We start from the raw sequence: 24,774 nt of genomic DNA on the forward strand, positions 1-24,774 counted from the left end.
ACGAATCACTCTCTTAGTGTGTTAAAATAAAAACCAATTTTGTTCTATGGATAAAAAAATAAATCTTCTTCTTGAAATTTATTGGTGGTTAGTAAAAAAAAACTGAATTAAAAAAATAAATAATAATAATAAAAATATATAGACTATTAATGTTTTTGATCCCATGCTTTCATCGTGACGACTTCGGCACTCAATGACAAGAAGTGGCGACTTCATTGAACTCAATTTCCCATAAGCACTAGCGACCAAAATCACAAGGTCCATCATGGGATATTGCAGCCCTACTTCATAACATAACCGAGTAGGGGATCTATTCTAGAGACATGGCAGTGGAAACCATCGCACCTGACTGGGAATTTGACCGCTTTGACGACGGTTCTCAGAGTAAGTCCTCCATGCTGGCCGAGCGTCCAGAGAGAAGCAGGAGCGCACTAAAGCTGTTGTTTGCTTCCAGTGTTAGCTTATGCTGCTAGCCAAATGCTAAGCCTCTGTGCTCCCAATTGAGAAAACCCTTCTGCAGTTTAGTTGAAGTATCAACTTTGTAAATATGTACATTTAAGATGTGTTGATTGGTTTGAGTAAACGTAGTGTGTACGCGTGAAATTGGTGTATAAATGAGTGAAATTGAAAGCTAGCCACGTTAGCTCACCCGCAGGGAGAACTGACAGTTTGACAGTTATGATCACTTTAAACCGGTTTAATTTAGTTACATTAATACTTAGCAACCATGTGTGATTTAATTAGTGATTACTGATTCTACCTATAAATCTTTCGGTGTTTATGTTTACTCAACATAAAAGCGCATTCAAGAGTACAGCAAAGGAGAGATGTTTTTAATCCATCCATGCCAGAATCTTTATCTAAAGAGTCCCTACAGGATTACTGCATGAAATATTTCTTCCTTAAATGGTGTATTAATCTTTTTTTTTCATTCGTTTTCTGTAAGAATACCTATGTCAATATAAGCAAGAGTTGAAAATATTAAGAAGCAACATTTGAGTGGTAGTGATGGCGTCAAGTCACACAAAGTTGAGTTGATTTCTTGGTTAGAGGAAAATAGCGTCTTGCAGCTAAAATTCCTGATATCAAATTAAACATAGATCCCAGCTTATGTAACATGAAGTAATAAAAGTCATTGACCAGACATATTGGAAGTTGCTCCATTTAAATTTTCCTTTCGGCTGTAACTTGTCCAAATGCATCTCCATTGATGAGCATTAAAAAAAAGTATCTAGACATATAATTTATTTATTTTAATCTACCCATCCCATAAGATGGACTCTTTGACAACATTTTCAGTTTTAGTCTCAGGACTGAAATTAGATTTATTATTATTATTATTATTATTATTATTATTATTATTATTATTATATTACAAACACTGAATGTTTGTAATTCAAACATTCAAACACTGCAGCAGTCTGATTCTATCCTTTACTGTTGTACTTTGTTTCATTAGAAGTACAGTCTATTGGCACAACGCAATAGTCTGTACAAACCACATTAATTGCAAATATTTGACACCCTATATTTATGCCTTCAAAAACTCTGGAGAGCGACTGCTCAACTACTAGACTCAAGTTGCATTTGTCATAAGAATGTGACAAATGCAACTTTGTCTGTTCAATTTACTAAAGACATTTTGTCATTATACTGGACCCAGTCACAGACAGAATATGATCTTATTGCTGGTGATATCATAAATATATTTCAGTTATTACTTAAGAAAATGACATACATGAAAAATGCATAAGTACATTTTTCATTTTGCTTACTAAAGGCAATCAAATTTACTTTCATGAATGGACTTGTTATTCTTCTTATTTAACAGAAATCCACACAGAGGTTCAGCTGAAGAACTACAGTAAGTTTCTGGAAGAATACACCTCTCAGCTGAAGGGCATTGAAGAGGCTCTGGATGACTCTATTGGAGATGTGTGGGACTTCACTCTGGACCCCATCGCTCTAAAAGTAAGTAGCTGCATGTTTACCTGTAAAAGGAGAAAATGACAGAAATTAAACTCATGCTTTTCTTTGATTCTTTTCAGCTTCTCCCATACGAGCAGACCTCTTTATTAGAGTTAATTAAAACAGACAACAAGGTAAAACAATCGTTTTTTTGTTTTTTTTTCCATAAATAAGCGTTTGTATCGTGGTATGAAGCTAACCACTTGTGTTGCACGCAGGTCTTGAATAAAGTTATAACGGTTTATGCTGCTCTGTGCGGTGAAGTGAAAAAGCTAAAATATGAGGTAAGCACTGTTAAAACAAAGGACTCTTCTTTTCTATTGGATTACTCTGGTCTGTGTGTGTTTGCTCTCTGGGACACTAATGCTTTCATTTCCAGGCGGAAACCAAATTTTATAATGGCTTATTGTTCTATGGAGAGGGAGGTAGAGTGTCAGCTCTTATTATTTGTAGACAATTTCCTTATTGCAGGTGAAAATATGGCTGTAGCATGTGCTGTTTTTTTTAATTACAGTGTGTGAAACCAGTGTTCATGAAGGCGAGTCACAGATTCAAATGGGCAGATTTATTTCCTTCCTGCAGGTGATTTTGTACATATTAAACTTCAGCTAATAAACTTTGTTCATTTTTAGTTTTGTTTTCTTTACTTATTATCTTTTGTTTTTTCTATAGGAACTGTCCTGCTTTGTTTCCAGATGTTACGAAGTGGTGGTCAGCATCATTCATCAGCTGGCTGCCCTCTACAACAGCAGCAAGTAAGCTCCACAGGTCAAGCACTAAACAAAATGTCTTGGATCCGATTGAGAAACAGTTCTACTATGAGGAGTCATTAATAAATGGATTATTTATTTTGGATGAGATTTTTTTTTATTTTTCTGTCATCCATATGTGGCAGAAAAAAATCTTTGATGTAAAATGTTCTGTTTTCATGTTTTTTTTCTTCTTTTTTTTCTTGCAAATGTACTGAAACGTTTTGAACATTTTTGTCAAGCATTTTCTGTTAAAGAATGTTTTCCACTTCATCTGAAACTACAGCCTGTTATTATAAAGTGTATAAATTCTTCCTTTACACTCTTCAAACCAAGAAATATCTCTCAACATCAGCAGTCCGTTTCATTTTTTATTTTTAAGATGTTTCCCTGAAAAGGTCGTAGAAATATTTTATACAATGGCAAACTATTCTCAAGTAATCTAGATAATAAATTGTTGTTTTGCAGCTACCAAAGTTCCCCTGATCTTGTTTTGCATTTTGTTGAGATCTCAAAAAAGCAATAAAAATTAAAGATGTCATTTATTTTATTTTTTTTCTGTGTCCCATCACATTTTACCAATGCATCTGCCTGCTCATCCAAACAACTCACCAATGACAGCCTGGCTGAGGAACAGTAGATTTTTTGTTAATAATTCAGTAATTTCTTTGTGGTTCTGCTGTACATCTGGATGACGGGTCAGTGTAGTTTCTTTAGTATTCTTAGTTTTTAAAATTATAATAATTGGTGCCAAACATCAATCATTCCAGTTGCACTTAGATTTTTTTTAAAGAAATTCAGTCCAATCCTGCCATCATTGGGTTTCGCTTGTTCTTAAAATGTTTCCATGTTTTGCAGGCTTAAAAAATAGCTATGTGCTTAATGTTTGCTCTTGTACTTTAGGGGTGCAACAAAAATCATTGAATCATCTGGTGTCCATTTCCAGGTTGGTTTTCTATTATTGTTTTTTTATTATTATTTTCAATTCTTTTTTTGTTAACTTGGCCTTCATCTCCTCCTGTGTCCTCTCTGCATTCCTCCTGCAGGTGGTTTATGAGCACCTGGGGGAGCTCCTAGTGGTGCTGATAACGCTTGATGAGATTATGGAAAATCACGCTACTCTGAAAGATCACTGGAAGATGTATAAAAGGTCAATACACACACATAAAATGTGCAAAAGATTTTCTCTCTTCCTGATCAAACCTTGGGAACTTAATTGCACATATGTGTGCAATACAATCTCTAGCCAAAACTTCCCCAAAGTCCTGATACATGGCACTTTTTAACAAAAAAAAAAAAGTGTGGGAAGGTTTTAACCAATCCTGTTTGACTCTGATTTACGCAAGTCCACTGGCAAGCTTCACACTGGACTCTCGGCAAAGATTCCTGGAATCATGCAGATATCACCGCAGCTGCAGGATGTCAAGACATCCCGCAGTGTTTAAAACTTTACCAACAATTCATCTTTCCACATTTGCCAAGTTATTCTTGGACGGCTACAGTAACTTGGTTTTCCAGACAAAACAAAGCTATTACTCCTCCTTCTGACAGGAAAATGCTTTCTAATGCCAAAAACATGAGCATTCTTCCACAACTTTAAATAAAAAATATGCTAGATTTTCTCCCTTATAAACCACTTTTTAGTTAATTGTTGGACCACACACATCCACTGACTCTTACTCAAAGCAGACATGTTGAGAACCAGTTCCTAGAGAAACCGCATGATGCAGAAAGACGTTTGGCCATCTTTCTGCAAAGCAACAGTTCTAACAATTTCACTGCTGTGCGACCCAAAAGCGTTTGTGTTGAAAGCATCAATTAATGAAAGTTGTAGTTAATTTTACCCCTATAAGCTTGCCAAATTTTCACGGTCAAAATATGTCTAATAAACTACAAACTACTGTCATTTTCCATTACTGATTCCCTTAGTTCACTTTTACAAATGACTGAAAGCTGTTTGTGAAGGTTATCAAAAATGCAAATCTTATTTAAGTAAGTTGGAGCTTTTGGACATTCTGCACAGTTACTAAATACTGTAATCACTTTACCTTGATTGAACATATTTAACGTATCTTGTGCATGTGTGTAGGTTACTAAAGTCTGTTCACCACAACCCTGGAAAATTTTCCATTCCTGAAGAAAAGCTGAAGCCCTTTGAGAAGCTCCTGTTGAAGCTGGAGGGGCAGCTGCTGGATGGCATGATAGTGCAGGTGCTTTTATTCCCTTCCTACCAGCAGATTTATTGCCTTAATGATCCAGAGTTGCTTTGAGCAACGTTAACCTCCCAGTGTTCGACAACAGGCCTGCGTGGAGCAGAGATTTGATGACCCGGCCGAGGGGGTCGGTGTCTCCAAAAACAGTTCCTTTGCCGAGGAGTTTGCCTTCAACATTCGCTCCATCTTCACAAGTGTGGAATCCAAAATTGGTTTGTGTCTCAGGGTAAATCATCCTGTCTTCTCACCTGGTTTCATTTTGAGCAAAGTTTTATTTATCTTCTTTTTAAGGCGAGCCTTCAGAAATTGACCAGAGGGATAAGTACGCTGCAGTCTGCGGTCTCTTTGTCCTGCACTTTCATATTTTCAGAAGTGTCGACAAAAAACTCTACAAAGCATTGCTTGACATCTGCAAAAAGGTAGACGTGTTCTTGGCTCGATTAAATAACATCTCATCGTTTTTGAAGTATTTTCTTCACCCATTTCTCCGTCTCTTTGTCTCTCGTAGGTCCCTGCTGTCACTCTGATTGCAAATATCATCTGGTTTCCCGACGCCTTCCTCACCGTTAAGGTCCCGGCCGCTGCCAAGCTGATGGACAAGAAGAGTCTCCAGACGATCAAAGCACAGAGAGACACCTACCTGCAGCAAAGGGCTCAAACGCTAACAAAGTTAGCACAAGAAACATTCACTCACGATAAGATGCTCTTGCAACGAATATAATCTGACACCTAGGTGCCATTTCTTTCAGGGATGTCCAGTCTTACTACGTTTTTGTAACTTCGTGGATGATGAAGATGGAGTCCCTTCTGTCCAAGGAGAACAAAAGTGACAAACTGGCTGAGGACCTCAACAGCAGATGCAACGTATTTGTGCAGGTAGGCTCTCAGCTAAGCTCGATTTTTCACGTTTCGTGAAGTTGTTTTGGTTGTTAGTTGAACTATCTGTCCATCATGGTCAATCTGAATGCATATGTAGTGGTTGTGTATAGAAATCACAGACAGCAGATGGTCAATACCCAGTTAAGTTTTTATGTAATTAATAATGGCATATGAAAACTTAAATGAAGAGTTAAAGAAGAAGGAAAGGGGCCTCATAATGGTGCAGAGGAAGGATTTTAAAATGCCAAGTCAGTCCATCGTGGGTTTGCCTCTCTGCTTTGTTCTGCTAACAAACCTTTAAACAAATCTTTAAACGAGATTTGGTGATAATTTGGCAATAAAAGAAACATGTGCTCCATTCCAGTTTCAAAACTACAGGAGCGTGAAATTATTCAACAAAAAAAGTTCATAGAAAAATCCCAAACACAACTCTGTCTTTTAGTCTGAATGCAGCTGAGAATGACGGAAAGCCTTCGTTGTTATTGGAAATCACTTGACGGTGTAAGTGCTGTCTCTTTCCCACAGGGCATCCTGTACGCTTACAGCATCAGCACCATCATCAAGACCACCATGAACATGTACATGTCGATGCAGCGGCCCATGACCAAGACGTCCGTTAAAGCTCTCTGTCGATTGGTTGAGTTGCTCAAGGTGGGTCTGCAGGTTTTCCAGTTGTCAAAATAAAGTGAGGTCTCACTATATCGAGTCGCTTTAAGCAACGAGGAGAATCTCCTGGATCAAACAAGGCAGTTTTTTCCCATGTGACTCTCCTCCCAGGCCGTGGGGCACACGTTTCACAGGAGGTCGATGGTCGTAGCCGATTCTGTTTCACTCATCACTCTGCAGCTCCAGTCTCAGGCCCTCAATGCCATCAGCAATGCAAAAGTAAGCACAAAAACCTCATATTTAGTTATTACTGTGTTATACAACTTTTTTTTTTTCTCAGCTCTTTAATTTTTAATTTTACCCTCCTGCCCCCAAAAGAAAAGGGTGATCTCTGATAAGAAGTACAGCGAGCAGCGGCTGGACGTCCTTTCGTCTTTGGTGCTTGCAGAAAACGCGCTGAGTGGTCCGAGCACAAAGGAGCGACGGCTGGTTGTGTCTCTGGCTCTGTGTGTCGGCACTCAGCTGGTACGTTGAAAGATCTTAGTCATAACACACGCACACTCACACACATTTAATGCTGATTCTCTAATGGCTATCTTTTTATTTTATTTGTTTTTTTGACTATTTTACCTAGAAAACCTTCAAAGACGAGGAGCTGCTTCCGCTGCAGGTGGTGCTGAAGAAGCTGGATTTGATCAGTGAGCTTTGTGAAAGGTGAGCTGTTCTTCCTGCGTTGTTCCTGGGATCGAGGTGGGAGGAGAGTTCCAGCAGCAGCAGAAACTTTTAAAACCTTGGTGGGGGGGGGGGTTGTTTCATCAATAAAACGTGATGAACATGTTGAATTAAAATCATTTCTGACCACTCCCTGATGTTCCTGACCTCATAAGCATCAAAATTGACCAGGGTGCCAAAACATTTTATTCATTTTGCTTAGTTTTAACATAGGAAGCTACCCTGAGACTCTTAAAGTCCTTGGATAAACTTTTGCACAAAGTTATAGCAAGCTTACCCTTTAAGGGTGCACATAGTTTCTTAAGCTTAGTGAGGCTCATACATGTACTTGTATCCAAATAGCATTACTTTTTAGTGTCATATTAAAGAAACAACAAAAGCAAGGTGTTAATACTTTTATTTGAAGCCTGATTCATACTTATTCAACAGCAGCCATGTGTGCAAAGAACAAATGGTCTCATAAGCAAATTGTCAGCAGAAACTAACCAGCAGAAGTGTCTGTACATGAAACTGATTCAACAGGAAAAGGCCCAGCCGCCTCAGTGTTAAAGCAGGATACTGCTTAGACTTACACGTGTCAGTTAAAGGTCAGCTTTTTAGCACCTATGAATAGAGAATAAAGACATCAGCTAGAACATTTGCTGATCATAGGGATAATATTGACACCCACCCTTGCAGGATATGCAGTTAATAACTTATAGATACATCTCTGACATTATGAGGTATATCACACCTTTTAACTTCTTGGAATAAGAACTTGGTTGTCAGAAAGTTCTCAGAATTGGTTGGCATGTTGATGTTTTGCAACCGTTTCCTCTCACACCTGCGTGTGTGACATGACGAGAGCTGTATGAAGAGAGAATGTCTCCTTGATACTTTGACTCTCAGCAGCCTTATTCCGGAGATCAACTGAAAGTTTTCTCCAACAAACATTGACCATAAAAGTAAAAAAAAAGATATTGAGAGTTCTTGATGAATGGACTGTTGCTTTTTATTCCCCAGAAAATGAGGGAACATTATTTTATTTTAATCAATAAAGCTAATTTTCATCAATTTTATTTGATATTTGCGAAACTCAGAGGCAGAATGTGTGTCAAAAGAGGATACTGTTCTCTGACGGTGGCCTTTGCTTTCAGGGTCAGGCTCCAGTGTGACTGCAGTTTCCTGTACTGGCACAGGGCTGTGTTTCCCATCTACCTGGACGATGTGTATGACAACGCCGTGGACGCAGCACGGATGCATGTAGGCAGATTCTTAAAAAAACAACAACTTTGTTTTAAACCCCTTTCTTATTACACATGCATATGATTAGAAAGCTAAGATTCTTGACAATCAAAGAAACAATAATGGTTGCAGACGCTGTAAACGCTTTTGTTCATCTTGGGTGTTATGGAAATTTCATTTATCAAAGAATGAGAATCTGTTTCGATAAGAGAAACATTGATCTTTGTCTTCAAGTTTTTTTTATTCGAAGGCAAGAGCGTTCGAAGACCCGTCTCACTGAACGCAGTCAGGAGAAGAGCCCTGAACGACACACATCACATCGATATGTAGTCACAGCAAGAAAAAGACCCACACAAAGTCTGATCTTATCTCTACTGCCAGATGAACCACAGAGACAATCCTGACCTCCACCTCATGAACTATCCCCCACCTCTTGGAGGGAATGTTTTTATGGCAGGAAAGAGAAACGATAAGGATTACAGGAGAAACCTTTAATTCTTCTTTGTCAGTTCCTTGTGGGTTCAGGGTCAAGCCAGGGTTTGACCTTGCATTTCACACATGACAGTCCTTTAAGACTATTTCCAGATCAAGCATTTTACCCAAGATGTCTTCAGGTCTCTTCTGCTATCACAGCTGCAGAAACATCTAAACGCTACCTGGAAACTTCTTTAATGGAAAAACACATCTTACAGAAATGTCAAAAACGCAGCAGATATAATCAGAAAATAAATGGTAAAAAAAAAGTATCATCAATTTGATCAAAGATGAAATAAGGCTAAAGAGGACATTTTCTATTACATGGGCAAAAACTGCAGGACTTTTAACTCGCCGGTAATAACGTGTATCTGAAATGTGAGGGATGTTTGTTGACTCCCCTTCTGCTTTTCTCTTTGTTATTGGTGTGACCAGTACATGTTTAGTGCGCTGAGAGACAGTGTGCCATGCATGCTCTACGCTAAACACTTGGAGTCATGTGACCAGCTGCTGGAGTGCTTCGACAAGGAGATCATGGGTGTGTTCAATGAGGTAAGCAGCGTGAGTAAGGATGAGGAGGAAACGTGTCGTAATTTAAGTAAGCTGCTTTCAGTTTGTGTTCTTCGTGTTTTAGTTCAGAGTAAAAACACAAAAACAAATGAGAATCCAGCTAAAGTCTGTGTTCTGTCTGAATTAACCGCTAACCTAAAACGGACTCATTCAGGCCCACTGGGGCAAAAAAAAAAAAGAAATGTGCTCTCCAATTATTGGTTATGTTTCTCCTGAGACTCAAATTACATAAGACTTTGTCCTTAAATAGAGTTAATTTACATAACATCTGACCTCTCTGGCTGCTCTCCCAGAAAGAGCTCCACCTCCTGTAGCTGTCTGGGAATGTTTGCTTTAAAAAGTCACATTTAGATCGAAACCTCAAGTTTGTTTTACCTAAATACTTTTGATCTCTTCGTCAAGCAAGCTTTGCCTTTTGGTAAATTGCCATTTTTCGCAGCTTTGCCGACGTTTGTTGTCGTTCCCGCCTCTCTGCAGCATCTCCTTGACAAGCTGTGTAAGGAGATCGAGAAGGACCTGCGCCTCTCCGTCCACACCCACCTGAAGCTGGACGACAGGAACCCGTTTAAAGTCGGCATGAAGGACTTGGCCCACTTCTTCTCCGTTAAACCAATCCGATTCTTCAACCGCTTCATTCACATCAAAGGTGCAGAGAATCGGTCAGACGCCTACGCGTTTCTCATTTTACGGGCACATTTCTTGGTCTTGCTGACACTTTTTCAGCAAGACCTCTGAATAAGGTCCATGAATTGTACCCATAAATCTGCTCCATCCGGTTCAGGGTCAACACACGCTCGCATGCGTACATCCTGCCTGAATCCTGAATCTCTGCCTGGTTGCAGATTTTTGACTAATGGACTTTACAACAGGAGATTAAACTACGCCAAAGTTATGGATTATTATTGTGGTCCTGCAATCCATTTCACCTGTAGGGCAGAAAAAGACTTCTTATAGTCCTTCACTGAACGTTTTTCAATTTGTGGTTTTTTTAAAGGTGTGTAAATGCGCTTGAGTTTTGGACATTCTTGCAACTGTTGTGTGTGTGTGTGTGTGTGTGTGTGTGTGTGTGTGTGTGTGTGTGTGTGTGTGTGTGTGTGTGTGTGTGTGTGTGTGTGTGTGTGTGTGTGTGTGTGTGTCCTTCAACTCACACTGCTGTCCTGCTGAAGACTGAAACCTGTAAGATGAACTCACAGTTGAATCCATCCCTTATTCTTCAAAATGCTCTTTGAGGGTTTGAACCAGGGGCAGGATTTTCATTTTTTTCTTTTTCCCACTGAAGTTTCACAAAAAAATTTTACTAATTTTACAATCCTATTTTAGCATATAGCTTATTTGTAAAATAGATCATTTTATTCCCAGGATATTTAAGGTTTGAAGGAAACTCAAAGCATTCCAGAGTTGGGAAAGAGTGGAATTTCATCAAAACAACAAAATGTTGTCTTTACCTCTAGGAATATTTAAGAATATTTTCTTCTTTTTTTTTTATTCAAGTAAAGTGATCAGCTGATGCATACATTCTTTTTAATTTGCTCTCCTTAGTTCACTAATGCAGCTTCTGCTCATAAACAAACCAACAATGCCTTTCCCTGGAACAGTAAATCCTGTTTACTTACAGCCTAAGCCTGACTTTCTTTTAAAGATTTGCGGGAATTGAGATTGTTAATTTCTTGCTTTTAACCGCCCTGCAGCCTATGTGACCCACTACCTGGATAAAACTTTCTACAACCTGACCACCGTTGCTCTGCATGACTGGGCCACCTACAGTGAGATGAGAAACCTCGCGACGCAGCGCTACGGGCTCACGATGACGGAGGCGCACCTGCCCAGCCAGACTCTGGAGCAGGTCCGGAGACGCGCCTCACGACGAAGGGAGACGTCAAGCAAACGACTTCACTAACTGTACCCCGTCTGCTCTCATTCAGGGTTTGGACGTTCTGGAGATCATGAGAAACATTCACGTGTTTGTCTCGCGCTACCTCTACAACCTGAACAACCAGGTAGGACTCGTCCGCCCGCAAGGCGCGGACGCTCCTGCGCACAGCGGGCTCTGAACTGATGCTTCCTCTGCAGATCTTCGTGGAAAAGGCGAGTAACAACAAGCACCTCAACACCATCAACATCCGTCACGTCGCAAACTCGATTCGGACGCACGGCACGGGCATCATGAACACCACAGTGAGTGCTCCTCAAACGCATCTGGACGTGTTCTCCCTGGTGTCTCGACTGGAGTTTTTCTTTTCTCGTCTCGTTTCTCCCGTCAGGTCAATTTTACCTATCAGTTCCTGCGGAAAAAGTTTTATATCTTCAGCCAGTTCATGTATGACGAACACATCAAGTCCAGACTCATTAAGGACATCCGCTTTTTCAGGGAGATAAAGGATCAGTCTGACCATAAGGTAAGGGATTTCAGAAGCTTGGAACAATGAAGTAGATCCACTCCTGAAATGTTGAATTCTGTCCTTCTTTGCCTTTTAGTAAATCACCATTTTTCAGCAAGAGGGTGATGCATTCAGGTTCATGCGCAGGGTCGGTTTTCCCTCCGCATATTGAGTTTTTACTTGTTTGCTAGAAAGTTCCATTTAGTTCTTATTTGACCCCTGAGTTCCTTCCTCCATGTTTCTGCTACATGACTTGTGGCAAACTTTAAACTGGACTTCTTATCACTTTCTTTCTTCTTTCTTCCTGCTGCTCGTCCAGCAGGAACTAGTTAATATGTAGCTCTTATCCAGCAGTGCATGAAATCAGACCAATAAAATCCACATGGTGATTGGTTGATTGATTTGCTTACTGATTCTGTGACATCTTGAGTCAGTAGGTTTGCCTGGACTTTTATCTTATGCTGAATTTGCATCGGAGTGTTGAACTAATATAAATACTTTTAAAAAGGCACTCACTTTTCTGTTGTGTGTGTGCATGTGTGTGTGTTGCAGTATCCATTTGAGCGTGCAGAGAAGTTTAACCGCGGCATCAGAAAGCTCGGTCTCACTCCTGATGGGCAGAGCTACCTGGATCAGTTCAGACAGCTCATCAGCCAGATCGGTGAGAATTTCTCCATCACATAAGGAAAAAAAAAACAAAACGCCTCCAACTTGCATGTGAAGATGAACACAGCGCCCTTTTACAACCACTTTGTTTCAGGCAACGCCATGGGCTACGTCCGTATGATCCGTTCTGGAGGCCTTCACTGTTGCAGCAGCGCGATCAGGTAAAAGAAATTTAAGTAACCTTCTCAGATCTGTGCAGACCCTTTTTTTTTTTTTTTAAAGTAAGCTCTCAGCAAAGCCTTTCATCGTTTTCAGATTTGTCCCCGACCTGGAAGATATAGTCAACTTTGAGGAGCTCGTTAAGGAGGAGGGACTCTCAGAGGAAACCCAAAGATCTGCCAGGTAGGAGCTTTGGTGAAATGTTTCCAGCGTTCACTGTTAGGTGTACTTCTGTATTTTGTCTGCAGGTGGCACCACAGCCATTCAGATAAACGGAAAGCGTCCTCAGGCCTTGCTTCTCATGGTCGTTTGTGTTTTTTTCCCCAGCGTCCTGGATTCAGTGTTGAGCGATCTGACCAGCAACTCTGCCGAGGGGACGGAGTACTTCAAGAAGCTGGTGGCCGTGTTTGCCCCCGAGTTCCGTAGCGCCAAGAACATGCACCTGAGGAACTTCTACATGATTGTACCGCCGCTGGTCAGTGCTGCGTGATGCTTCAAGCTGACATCTTGTTGTTTTTATGCGAAAACTTTTCTAACGACAGCCCTCAAAAAAAAAATAATAATAATAATCTCACTTTCAGACTGTGAATTTTGTGGAGCACTCAATCAGCTGTAAAGAGAAACTCAACAAGAAGAACAAAACCGGAGCTGCCTTCACAGACGACGGCTTTGCGATGGGTCAGCATAGTCGGAGAGTAAAATCATCCTGCTTATCTTTTGCTGCTGTCAACTGATGATGTTTGATTTTTCTGGGGTTTTTTGGGGTGTTTTCTAGGTGTTGCGTACATCCTGAAGCTGCTGGACCAGTATCTGGAGTTCGACTCTCTTCACTGGTTCCAAGCGGTTCGAGACAAGTACAGGAAAGAGCTGAGCGCAGTGGCGAAGGAGCAGACGGTGCAGTCTGCCGGTCAGGACGAGAAGCTGCTTCAGACGATGAATCTCACCCAGAAGAGGCTGGATGTCTACTTGCAGGTGTTTAAGAAACGCTTGAGTGGCAATGATGATCCACACGTAATCTTCGGTGTATTTTGTGTGAAGGACCAACACAGAGGATTAGGAAATATTTTATTCATATTTACTCAACCAGTTTTCTGACGTGGCTTAATTAGTAAACAGCGGATTTGTTTGTAATTCTGCAAAGTTTCTGCTAATAAAACTCCCCCTGCTGGCGTATATATTTTACAGTTCTCTCCTCTTTGCAGGAGTTTGAGCTGCTCTACTTCTCATTAAGCAGCGCGAGGATCTTCTTCAGAGCCGACCAAACCGCAGCTGAGGAAACCCAGGAGAAGAAAGGTAAACCTTGGCGTGCCGTTGTCAGCTCGGTCTGTCCGTCATGCTTGGACCCACCCGTCCAGCTGTCACGGGTTCGTCTTTGTAGGTCATTTTTGAAAAGAAAAGTTGGTCTCAGAGGTTGTTTCTTGTCCCTCTTGTCCTCCAGGCGAAGCTGGGAAAGTGGGAATGTCTCCGGAAGGCTCCACGCCTGCAGAGTTGTCCTCAAAGTAAGCCTCACGGTGAGACCGTTCTGGATTATTCCCGAGAGCTCTGCAGAGGAATGATCCCGCTCGTGTGTTTGTGGACAAAAGACTGAAAAATTTACCAAACAATGGATTTGTTTGATATTCCAGTCGTCCTAAAGTCTGTGTGCTTTAAGTGCTAATTCAGAAAGCGTCTCTAAACATCCAGTGGGTCATTTGCACAAGTGCCTACTACTTGAACTAATTTAAGGTAAAAACAAAATCATTTTTATCATGCCTCGCCCTCGGCAGACTGAGGAAATGTCTACAGAGAAAGTTTTCATTATTTGTTTCAAGTGTTTTGTTTCTTTGAGCATTTCATACATTGTATAAATGAATCATATGTGCCTTCATAAACTCTGGGTACTTGTTTTGATAATTCATGTGCAGACAGTAAACTCCACAGCGGATGCAAATTCGTCGTTTCATAATTCAAATATTTTCCTGGTGGGAAAATATTGAGCACTTTCTCCAAAATTGTTCACATCTGAGTGGAAAACATTTACCTTATTTTGGTTTTGTCATCTGGATGTTAATGAGATTGTTTAAAATCACAATTCAGATGACTTCACAGTTTTTCTAACATTTGGACCAACTTAGATCAGATGTTTTGAAATTAATGCCATTTATAAAACTTTTTTTTGTCAAATTTAGATTTGTTTATCTTACAGCAAGTAAGATGTCTGGGAACTCCCAATATTCACAATGTTTTTTTTATTTTATTTGATACCTTAACAAATAGTAGGAAGGTACTATGGTTGTTACTTAGTTCCCCACTTTTTTCACATTATTTTCATGCATCATATGCATGTGGTGCACATGTAGCATTAAGAGTTTTGTTCTAGGTTGAGGGTTAAAGTTAGTACCTCTCCAAAGGTCTGGTTGCACAGGTTCAGCTAGCGTCCATTTAAAATGTGTAATGTCTCAATAAATATAAAGAAATATGGTCTTAGTTGGGTTTCAATACTTTTTTTCTTTTGCCCTTAAATTTATGATGTGGCTTCATCATCTTTAATTAAGTCCAGGATCAGGTCCTAGTGACCTTGACGTGCTCCCAGGCTTAGATTAGAATGCACAAACCAGATAATCTGCAGTCTTCACAATCTCTTCTTTTATGTCCCCATTTCTCCCTACCATGTGAAGATATCAGAGCAGCACATGCGCTACTGCAGAACTCGGTTCACTTCCTGAGGTGTGGGGAGGAATATTGAAATTCCTGACGTGTAATAAACAACACACAGTGGTTCAGGAAAGCCGTGTCTGCTTTAATACAAAGGAAAGAAGCTTTGACTTGAAAAAATACAAGACTGGTTTCGATTCTTTTTAAGCAAATCTGAGTTTTCTCATTTCCCTATGAAGTAGTGTTCACTACTGTTGAAACTGCCTGAATTAAAATGGATCCCTTCTTTTTTTTTTTTCTTTTTTACTTTGGCCTGCAACTACAGGGATCGCTTCTTACACTTCTGTCTTTCCTTTTGAACTGGGAAAAGTGATATCTAGGCCTTTCCGTTATTGATGTTTTATTAATATTACTTTGTAAGTGCCCACAGTGCCAAAATGACACCCTGTCCAGCAGTTCCAGAAAATTTGTTACATCCACATATCCATGCTCGCCTCATAAAAAAAACGAGGTACAAGGCAGGGCAAAATTTCTCTCAAAATAGATATCATATAGATATATATATTTATATATACAGACATATATATATGTAGCAATCATATATACACATTCGTACATATAGTCTTATGTGATGCAAAAAAACAAAATGTACACATTTTTTTTTTTTTTTTACAAAAATAGTAACAAAGACTGGAAAGTGTTTTGCTTGCTCTCGAGCAAAGTTGTGTTATTTGTTCCGCCTCTGCGGGGATTTCCCCACGATGGTGGAGACCGAAGTCGCCTCGCAGGGTTTTACGTCCATGTTTTGCTGGCACAGAAGTCACAAACGGAGAGAGGTGCAGAAAAGAGTCGGGTGGAGCAACTACAAGCAGTCGGAGGAAGCGATGTAGTTCGATGGAACACGATGAAGGAAAGTATACAGAAACCAAATCAGAGACAAAAAAAAAAAAAAGATGGAAAATGTGTGATGGGAGTGTTATAAAAAAGCACAAACAAATTTTGTGTTCTTTTATTACTAAATATAGTGCAACAATAAACATTGCATTTCTTTCACCCTTTCACTTGTGTTTGAGGATGTCAACTTTGCTCTTTTTTTTTTTTCACCGTTTTGTGTTCTGAACACTTGCTGTAATTAAAAGGTGAAACCTTTGTTCTGTCATAGTCCCGCATCACACGGTTTGTCCTCCTCTCTGGTAGTAAACAGGCTTTAGGTTCAGAGACGTAAACATAACACAGACCCTGCTCAAAAGACCAAAAAAAAAAAAAAAAAAGAAGAAGAAAAAAAAACAAACGGGAACACAGAATAAAAACGGAACAAGTGTGTTTTTCGGGCAGAATGTAAATTCAGAAAGGCAGGACAGTTTTAATGACGACTTCGACGACGACAAGCCCTGCAGTCGGTTAGCCAAATCCTCCAGGAATAAAAAACCCAAGCTGTGTGCGTCACAGCGCCCCCTCCTGGACAGCAGTGCTGTGTTCAAGAACAGCTGCAGCCTTTGCACTGGTTGGGCCTCAGAAGGCCTGCTGGGCTGGATTGTAGTTGAACGTTGTGGGCACGTGAGGCCTCTCTTCCAGCTTGTCATATTCCAGATGAAACTCCTGAGAGATGCAGGAAACGTTTTTAAGCTTCGTCGCTCTAAAGCACAACAATCACTGCATCTAAAGCACACGGCCTCAACTCTCACCTTGGCTACTTTCCTCCAGTTAAGACAGTCGAAGAAGTAGTAGGTGCCTCTCTCGTAGGTGTTGGTCTTCAGGGTGGGCTCCATGCCGGGCGCCCTCGTTATCCAAACTCGCTCCTCTTTGTGGTATCTCCAATCCCGGTTGAAGCTGGACAGCAAGCAGAGGAAAAACCCGAGAACAAACAGTAAATCTCTACATTGTGGACAACCTGAGCTCATTGAGTCAAGTTTGGAGGTTTCTAGAGAAGAAATATTCTTCAAATTGTAAAAATCTGAGGAAATCTTGACAATTAAAGATGTCAAACGTCCAAAAGCACTGACCAGTTTTGCATCTGATCTGGGGTTTTTTTGTTTGTTTTGTTTGCAGATTTGCTTTGCCAATGGCAATTTAAGATGATTCTGATCCCTCTTAAATAATTATAATGTAAAAAGTTTCATAATGGCTTTAAAAATATATTTTTTATTCTTTGAAAAGTCAGTTATATTTGCTATATATGAAAGTAGAGGCAAGGTCAAAATGCTTGTGTGAAAACGGTTCAATGAAGCAGGTTTTATTTTTTATTCATTTCTAAATGAATGAGCTTTTCCACATCTCTGTGCTCCGTTTGACTTCATTTCAAACAGCTGACAGTGAAAACGTTTAATTTCACTCAGTAAAAGCATCCACACTGAAGAGTGCAGATATCAGTAGAGCCTGGCGCATTCACTGACAAGATTTTTGAGTTTTGGACCAGCTGGTGACTGGTCATATCAAGCTAAAGCTCATCAGGTTTTGATCACCAGCTGATTTTACCTGCATATCGCACATATTTACACGTTAGAAACCAAGTGACTCACAGCTCCACAGCTGCCAGGATCTGAAGCAGGTCCCCTCCGTTCATGTAGTACAGGTAGAATAGCAGGTCTTCGCCGTATCGAGCCAACTTAATTGCAGCTAACTGCACACAGGACAGTTTAAAACAAGCAGTTATTTATTTTTGCATAACTTCTAATTGAAAACTAAAGCTTTATCTGGCGCTCCTAGTTACCTTGTCCCTTATATGGATGTTGGTTAAATACTCCGACGGAACATGGAAATCTAAGAAGACAAATCCAAACACGAGCTATTTTATTTTCAGTCGCCACACAGATTCCACCAGAACACAAACTTGTATAACAAAAGTATCGGCACCTGTCGAATTGTTTCACGTTAAAAATTTACAACAACAAACTTTAATGCATTTCATTAGGATTTTAGGTAACAGACCAATCCCAAATTGTGCATCAAGATACATGTTCTTACTAATAAATGCCTTTCCACACTTATCAGCCTTCCCAATACATAAAATTCAATGTGAATTGGATTTTATTAGATACTCCTTAATAAAATCCAATGTAACTGCCTTGTTAACAAATAGTCCATCTGTATAATTGAATTCCATTATAAATCCAGCTGTTCCTTCAAGGGTGCGTTCCTCTCCACTCTCTACATAAACGGCTGCTTATATCAAGCTGAAACTCCTCAGATTTGTATCACCAGCTGCACCTCAGCAGACCCATCTGTGAAACAGACGACACCGGTCTGCAGATCAAACCACTCTTACTGGTCTGATCCAGGCACAAACTCGGCAGCAAAAGCTGATTCTGATTGCGGTCTTGGTGTGGTGCTGCTGGTCATAATTAACAGGAAGATTGATGGGGGGTATAAATACAGGGCAGACCCGGAAGAACACATGCTAGACTTTGTGTTTGTCTATCTTATACCTCCTAATGAAACACATTAAAATTTGGGGTCGTCACATGACCACATTTGGAAATCTCCAAGCGGAGATTGACAGTACTGCTGTCAAAAAACAACTTCCTGTAGTTGAAAGTGTTTTTAGTTCAACTAATCAGAGCCGGTCGGTCTTACCGATGTCTTGAGGTCGACATGGTGCAGAAGCCCAAGGAGAGGCGAACTTTGGATACAAGTTTCTGTCAAAATAAAAACTCTCATGACTCCCATGGATGACAAGGTTCTTGGAGGAACAAAGCTGAGGTAACAGTGAGTGGACAACAGGTTTTAAAGATAAAACAACCATCTTACTCTGGTGAATTTAAGTTGAGTCCCAGGGTTGTGAGGTCACTTCCAAGCGCCAGATGCACCATCCCCGGATCAGTTTCTGCGGCCCGGATAAACGTCAGCAGACCCACCATGCCGAATTGGTCCGTTACCATTCCTGAGGGAATGTTTGTCACCCGACCTGCAGCAGAGGAGCGACCCAGAGTCACCAAACCACAGGTCAGCAGTGAGCTGGTGACCGACAGAAAATACTTACTGTGAAACCAAAGCCACATTGTTACACTGTAATTTATGCACAAAGTAGACAGCAAACCAAGCCACTTACTTCTCCTCAAATATAACATTATAGTCTGTTTCATGTTCAATATTACACTGCTTTGCTCTATCCTATCTGACAGTTATCAAACCCCAAATGCAGGGTAGCGAGCCCAGCTGCCTCACCCAAGTTGTGGGATTAAGAAGGGATGTCTCAGAGGAATTGGAGCGATACGATTGGCTGAGAAGTCTCACCATCGGGCAACACCTGGATCCCTTTCTTCTGGTTGTTGTTCTGTGCCGAGGTCGTCTTGTCTCCAGGGAACTTCGGACCATCTGTGCTGGATGTGCTCTTGCTTGTGGAGTTCAAGTTCTGAACAATTAAAATGAAGAGACAAAATTAAGATTACATTTTTAACTTTGCAGTCGTCACAAAAAAAAGAAAAGAAAAAAAAAAGAAGAAGAAGAAGAAGGGAAAAGTACCAGAGTAGCTTTAACTTACAGTTTTGCTGTCATCGTTGTTGAGTGTGGGGTCTTTGTAATTTGGCCCAGGCAGTGCGGGGAAGTCCTCGTTATGTATGGAGAAGTCTTGTGTCTGATCAGTCGATGGCTTTGTTACCATGCCAACTTCAACAGTTTTAAACAGCGAGAAAAAAAAAAATCCCAGCAAAACAATAAACATGAGCAATTATTCTTAGTGTTGAGACAACCTGCTCTAAAACAAACCCTATTAGTGGTTTTACGAAGCCAATGGAGCAGCTGTCGATGCAACATTAGCTCTCCTCTAATGGCCTACCATAAGGAGCGCGTCCAGCCAGCGGGTTCAGCACCGGTGTTGGATTTCCAGTCCCTTCTCTCCGACTCCGGTCTGCTAATGCGGGGAAGTCTGACAGATCCAGGCCCATTATATTGTCACTCCCATCTGCATCAACAGGAAGAGAGTTCAATTTTAAAATTCCACATTTTTTCCCCAGACCTCATTTTTCAGCGGTTTATAACGAGTGCAAAACATTCACTTGGATTCATCATCTGTACGTTCAACAAATAACAAAAAAAAACACGTTCAAAAAATTATTTTAGCTTCCAGAAGTTTTGTAAAGAGCAATTTGAGAGCTTCTTTAGCAGCTGCATCACTTTCAATCATTGTCTCTTATATCCTAAAATACATAAATAACTGAAACAAATGAACTTTTCTAATTCACTGAATGGTTGTGTATGCAAATTTACATATGAATATGTTTTGTACATATCAAGTCCACGCTAAAATGATCAGAAAGAACAATGAATCATTATCGCATCATATGCTAAAAGCAGATATCATGCTACAGATGTACAAAGGAGAAAAGCGGTTTTCAGTTTAGGAAGAAAAAAATTAGCAATCTTTTATGCTTCGTGTCTGCAGACAAGCATGCCTGCTTATGCTGAAAATAACTGACCAACTTTATGTTTCCTATTTCCAAACAATGGACCTTCACAGTTGGTGTCTCTTCATTCAGGTTCCTCACCAGGCTCAGCTAGGATATGTGTTAGTCAGCATGCAGTCGAGTGTTTTGGGGGTGAGGGCATGAAGGCCACAACTTTAGATAACAGCTTGTTTGGGTTCTGAAGAAGATCCTGTATAAGACCCCAAGGTTTGGGATAAAACAATGATCTAAGAGGCGTAAAGCTGAACAAAATGTTCTTCTGCTCCACAATTTGGGTTCTCTTCTATCTGACAAACTGTAAACCCAAAAAGAATAAAAAGCTGGATAATAATGTGGAAGCTGTGTTATGACAGACCAAAGATGGCGGCATTTGCAAACAGTGACAACACGACCAGTACACTAACTTTTCAACACGTGTCACAACCAAATTTTATGGCCAAAAATACCCACTGAGTTATGTGAAAAGGTGCAATGGGTGAAGATTTGGTCTTTAAGCTCTTGTGACCTTCAGGTCAAATCCACCAACCTGTGCCATTGAAGATGTTGCTCGATAATGAATTGTTCATCCCAAAACCTTGGTTGCGGTTCATACCAAATCCTGACATGCTGCAGATAAAAGCAACAGTTTGACAGTGTACAGCCGACCTCCACAAATACCCACCCCGTCCCATCACACTACAAAGACCTACCTGTTGATGGTGCAGGGCTGGCGCGCTGGCTGCTGTTTGGGCATACAGATGATGCTGGGTGAGCTGCGGTTCGGACTTCCCAGCCCCGAGCTGCCCATGCTGCTGGTCCTGCCGGTTAACCCGATGCCCTGACCGACCTGAGAGTGGTTCAGGATGTTTCTCGATATTGTTCCCCTGCGGAAAAACGCTCGGAAGGTAAATGCGTTTTCCCCTCAGGCCTTTGCCTATACCGTTTAAAATTTCTGCCTCAGAAAACGGCACACACCTGCTTGGCGAGGAAGGGGTGTGTAGGGACAAGGAGGGGACACCCGTTGTTGGGGTGATGTGACTTGCTAGCTGCGTTCCTTGTGTTAGATTTCGGTTTAACTGAGGCGTACTGTTTCCCATGTTCCTTACTGGGAAGCCGATTGCACCTGCAGGAAAACAAATCAACAGAAGGGCAGGAATAAAAATGAAGCATTTGCAAACGAAAGAGAAAACTTTCCAGTTCACATCTGCTCAGTTGTAAGCATTCAAACCGTCTTAAGATGCGCAAATACAATAAATGGTGTGAAACTTTTGTCCAGTAGCCCTTCATCGAGAAAGATACAAGAACTCACTTTGTGGACCGTACAAACTCACACCGAGCTGCGACAACTGACTGGACGACGATGGCGAAGGAGAGGACAACATCTGGAGGACAAGAGTCATTGACAAAAGCAGCAAACGTTACAGGCAAGATTGTTCTGCAGTGTTAGCCAGTGTAAGGGTCAAAAAACCGACACAAAGGTCAAAACTTACATCTTTGTCCGACCTGTGGAACATGGACTGGTTGTAGTACATGTCATCGGCCAAGTCGTTGTCGACTCCGTCGCCGAAATCTGGAAAGGGTTTTCTAGAACCGAACATGCTTTTTTTTTTGGTCACCTAAGGAAAAACGATAACTTATATTAAAGATGATAATTTAGGAAACAAAAAAAAAAAGGATGGAAAAAAAAAAAACAAAGGCACCATTTGCTGAGCTCTAATTTTGTCTTTACATTCATTAACACCAGAAACTCACTGAGTGAGATCATTTTTATTGCAAATCTAGTTAATGCCTACAACAAATCTAGACTTTTTTTTAATTCTTTTTTTTTAATCGGGTTTAGCTCTTACGAATATTGTAAGACATCACCAAATAAGTATGTGGTTGGAAGTCAGGTAACCATTTTTAAGCAGTTTTGAATCTCTTGTAGCCTAAGGATGGAGACAAATAGATTTAAGCCTCGACTACATTAAAAACCAGTCTTAAAACAAGATGCTGAGTGTGTTATATATTTTACCTTTGAGTGTCCATTTTGTTACAGCTGGCAGGTTTATAAATTATTAATTTATTTGTTACATGCAGGGAGCACAGAGCTATTTACACCTAATATTTAATCACAGGAGAGCAATTTTTCCCACTACACTTATTTTAGTAAAAATGCACAAAACTGACTCCAGAGTTCACTGATAGCTGCTGCTCAGTTACATTTCATGCTGTACATAGAGGCTCGGTTATTAAATTATTAAGCTAATTAAAATAAACAAGTTATTATGGGAGACAAAGAATAAACATCAAAGTAAAAATGTTGACCAAATTGCATATTTAAATAAAAAAAGAGACTATTTTCTTGTTTCATGCAACTTGTGATGCCTTGTGTTTTGTTTGATAATGAGCTTTTTGATAACCACATCCATTTTTGAGGACAGCATAGCAAGCAATTATTTTATGAGCTGAACGACATGTCCAAATGAAACCTGCAAGATTTTCAGAATGTCTCAGAAATGATTCTTCAAGAACAATTACAATTTTTGAAAATAAGTCAGGTTCAGGCTCTAAACAACATGCTCAACTGATTGTATTACGCTGCTGGTGTGCGCCGTTTATATAACTTTACTAGGTTAATCTATTTCCTATGTTGTATCTGCAACATAAAGAAACTAAAGCAGGGATTTGTTGTTTTCTTTCAGACTATTAAAATCTTCAAGTTTGTCCTTTTTTATTAGCCGTTTTTATTTTTGACGTTGTCTAAACACATTTACTTTTCATGTAAATAATTAGTAGATTTTACCCTTTAATCTATTGTAAATATTAAATGTCACCGAAGAACTCCAACCACCACTTTTTTTTTGTTTAATAACCACATTTACCAACCATTTATGTACTTTGAAGCACTTTTTCTGAGTTTAATTTAAAAATTGCTCGCCAACATAAAGGATAAGGACGTGCTTTGACACAAAAAGTGTCTTGTGATTATTTCATTTTCTGTTAGATTCAGAATTACTACCTCAAACAAAAAACGATCTAATTTTAACACTGATCGCATCCTGTCCCTGTGGTAGTGTTATCCCTGTCTCCAAGGGTAAACCATTATATTCTGACAACATATTTTCTAAACCCTGGTTACATCGTCTGTGTAGCACATTAGTTCTGTTATAGTCCGTCTATAACATCACTCACCACCTGTCAGATTAAAAAGGAACTCAGTGAAAAAGAGGATGGGGAGTTATTAAATGTTCGTTTGGTAAGAATGTTTTAACATTTACTTGAACATACAGATCGCACACGAAGAAGACTGTTTTAGAAAGGTGTTCAAGTGAGTTATGAACTTCCATCTGTATTTCAAAGTATGTGCTAGAGCAGAGTTTACCTTCCAAAACAAAAACAGCTGATCGATGATAAGTGACTAAATAAATAATGTACATGACAGCCCCACTGGCTGTTCATTTCTGACTATGTATCCATTGTTAGAGCGTCTTAGTCACAGATTATAACTTAAACACAGCAGCAAAGCTAAGTTAACCAGCTAGCCTACACTATTGCTAAGTGGTTGTCGTTAGCATGCTAAGTTAGCATATTGCTAGCTCACGAATGACCCACTGCAATAACCAAAGAAAGGTGACAACCGCTTAATTACAAAACACTACAATTAAGCGATCCAACAACAGGTAATGCCAAGCTGGAATTGGTCATATCTGCACCCACATATCTACATTCAGCGGTCAATTTCCTTGGCTAACTTAGCGCTCCGTTTGGAAGTAGCTGCAGCTGTAGCAGCAACATTCTGCTGGTGCTAAAGGTTAACGACCCGCTGTGTCTCGATAAGGAGGGGAAGCAAGCGGACACAAAGCGCCTACTGGACGATAACATCAAGACCGACCCATTTGACGGGAGAAATAACAAGGAAAAATCCGCTCACCGCATTAATTTCACTTCGCTTCGTTAGATCCAAGATGGCTGTGTGTAGCACCAGCCGAAAGAGCCTTTACTCTCTGACCTCGCGACCTGCAGACCACTTCCGTACACAAAGCTGAACTCTGTAAACACCGTACTTCAAAAATTAGTTAAATATTTGTCTCTTGATAACAACGTGAAGATTTCTAAAATAAATTTCATATGACATTGATGCACATTTTTCTGGGGAAAT

At 40.2% G+C, this 24,774-nt stretch overlaps 2 protein-coding genes across 2 annotated transcripts; one reads left to right on the top strand and one right to left on the bottom strand.

The window, feature by feature from the left end:
* The first annotated feature begins 224 nt into the window (after positions 1–224).
* On the top strand, positions 225–15,084 carry washc4 (WASH complex subunit 4). Its single transcript, XM_008411611.3, has 33 exons — positions 225–384; positions 1,832–1,971; positions 2,049–2,102; positions 2,187–2,252; positions 2,348–2,393; positions 2,483–2,550; positions 2,641–2,723; positions 3,621–3,663; positions 3,764–3,867; positions 4,807–4,927; positions 5,019–5,142; positions 5,222–5,349; positions 5,439–5,599; positions 5,680–5,806; positions 6,335–6,460; positions 6,587–6,694; positions 6,794–6,940; positions 7,050–7,129; positions 8,284–8,389; positions 9,281–9,397; positions 9,893–10,061; positions 11,104–11,258; positions 11,338–11,412; positions 11,486–11,590; positions 11,677–11,811; positions 12,346–12,454; positions 12,554–12,620; positions 12,715–12,801; positions 12,946–13,093; positions 13,200–13,296; positions 13,394–13,590; positions 13,821–13,911; positions 14,057–15,084. Exons 1-33 carry the CDS (start codon positions 324–326, stop codon positions 14,119–14,121), a joined length of 3,510 nt encoding a protein of 1,169 aa, XP_008409833.1. The 5' UTR covers positions 225–323; the 3' UTR covers positions 14,122–15,084.
* Positions 15,085–15,376: 292 nt separating this feature from the next.
* On the bottom strand, positions 15,377–24,701 carry cnot2 (CCR4-NOT transcription complex, subunit 2). Its single transcript, XM_008411612.3, has 15 exons — positions 24,547–24,701; positions 22,124–22,249; positions 21,943–22,015; positions 21,609–21,756; positions 21,344–21,517; positions 21,181–21,260; positions 20,027–20,152; positions 19,733–19,857; positions 19,486–19,603; positions 19,000–19,156; positions 18,826–18,887; positions 17,963–18,012; positions 17,772–17,872; positions 16,938–17,082; positions 15,377–16,851 (listed from the first exon to the last, which is right to left on the bottom strand). Exons 2-15 carry the CDS (start codon positions 22,229–22,231, stop codon positions 16,765–16,767), a joined length of 1,554 nt encoding a protein of 517 aa, XP_008409834.1. The 5' UTR covers positions 22,232–22,249; positions 24,547–24,701; the 3' UTR covers positions 15,377–16,764.
* Positions 24,702–24,774: the final 73 nt, after the last annotated feature.

This window comes from Poecilia reticulata, chromosome 6, assembly GCF_904066995.2.
Source record: "Poecilia reticulata chromosome 6, P_reticulata-male-v2, whole genome shotgun sequence".
NCBI lineage: Eukaryota > Metazoa > Chordata > Actinopteri > Cyprinodontiformes > Poeciliidae > Poecilia > Poecilia reticulata.

Coding starts and splice junctions, on each gene's coding strand:
- washc4 (XM_008411611.3), top strand. CDS start 324: ATGGCAGTGGAAACCATCGCACCTGACTGGGAATTTGACCGCTTTGAC. Junction 385..1,831: donor CTTTGACGACGGTTCTCAGA/GTAAGTCCTCCA, acceptor CTTATTTAACAG/AAATCCACACAGAGGTTCAG. Junction 3,868..4,806: donor CACTGGAAGATGTATAAAAG/GTCAATACACAC, acceptor GCATGTGTGTAG/GTTACTAAAGTCTGTTCACC.
- cnot2 (XM_008411612.3), bottom strand. CDS start 22,231: ATGTTCGGTTCTAGAAAACCCTTTCCAGATTTCGGCGACGGAGTCGAC. Junction 21,757..21,942: donor GAGTTTGTACGGTCCACAAA/GTGAGTTCTTGT, acceptor GTTTTCCTGCAG/GTGCAATCGGCTTCCCAGTA. Junction 19,604..19,732: donor ACAACGATGACAGCAAAACT/GTAAGTTAAAGC, acceptor TTAATTGTTCAG/AACTTGAACTCCACAAGCAA.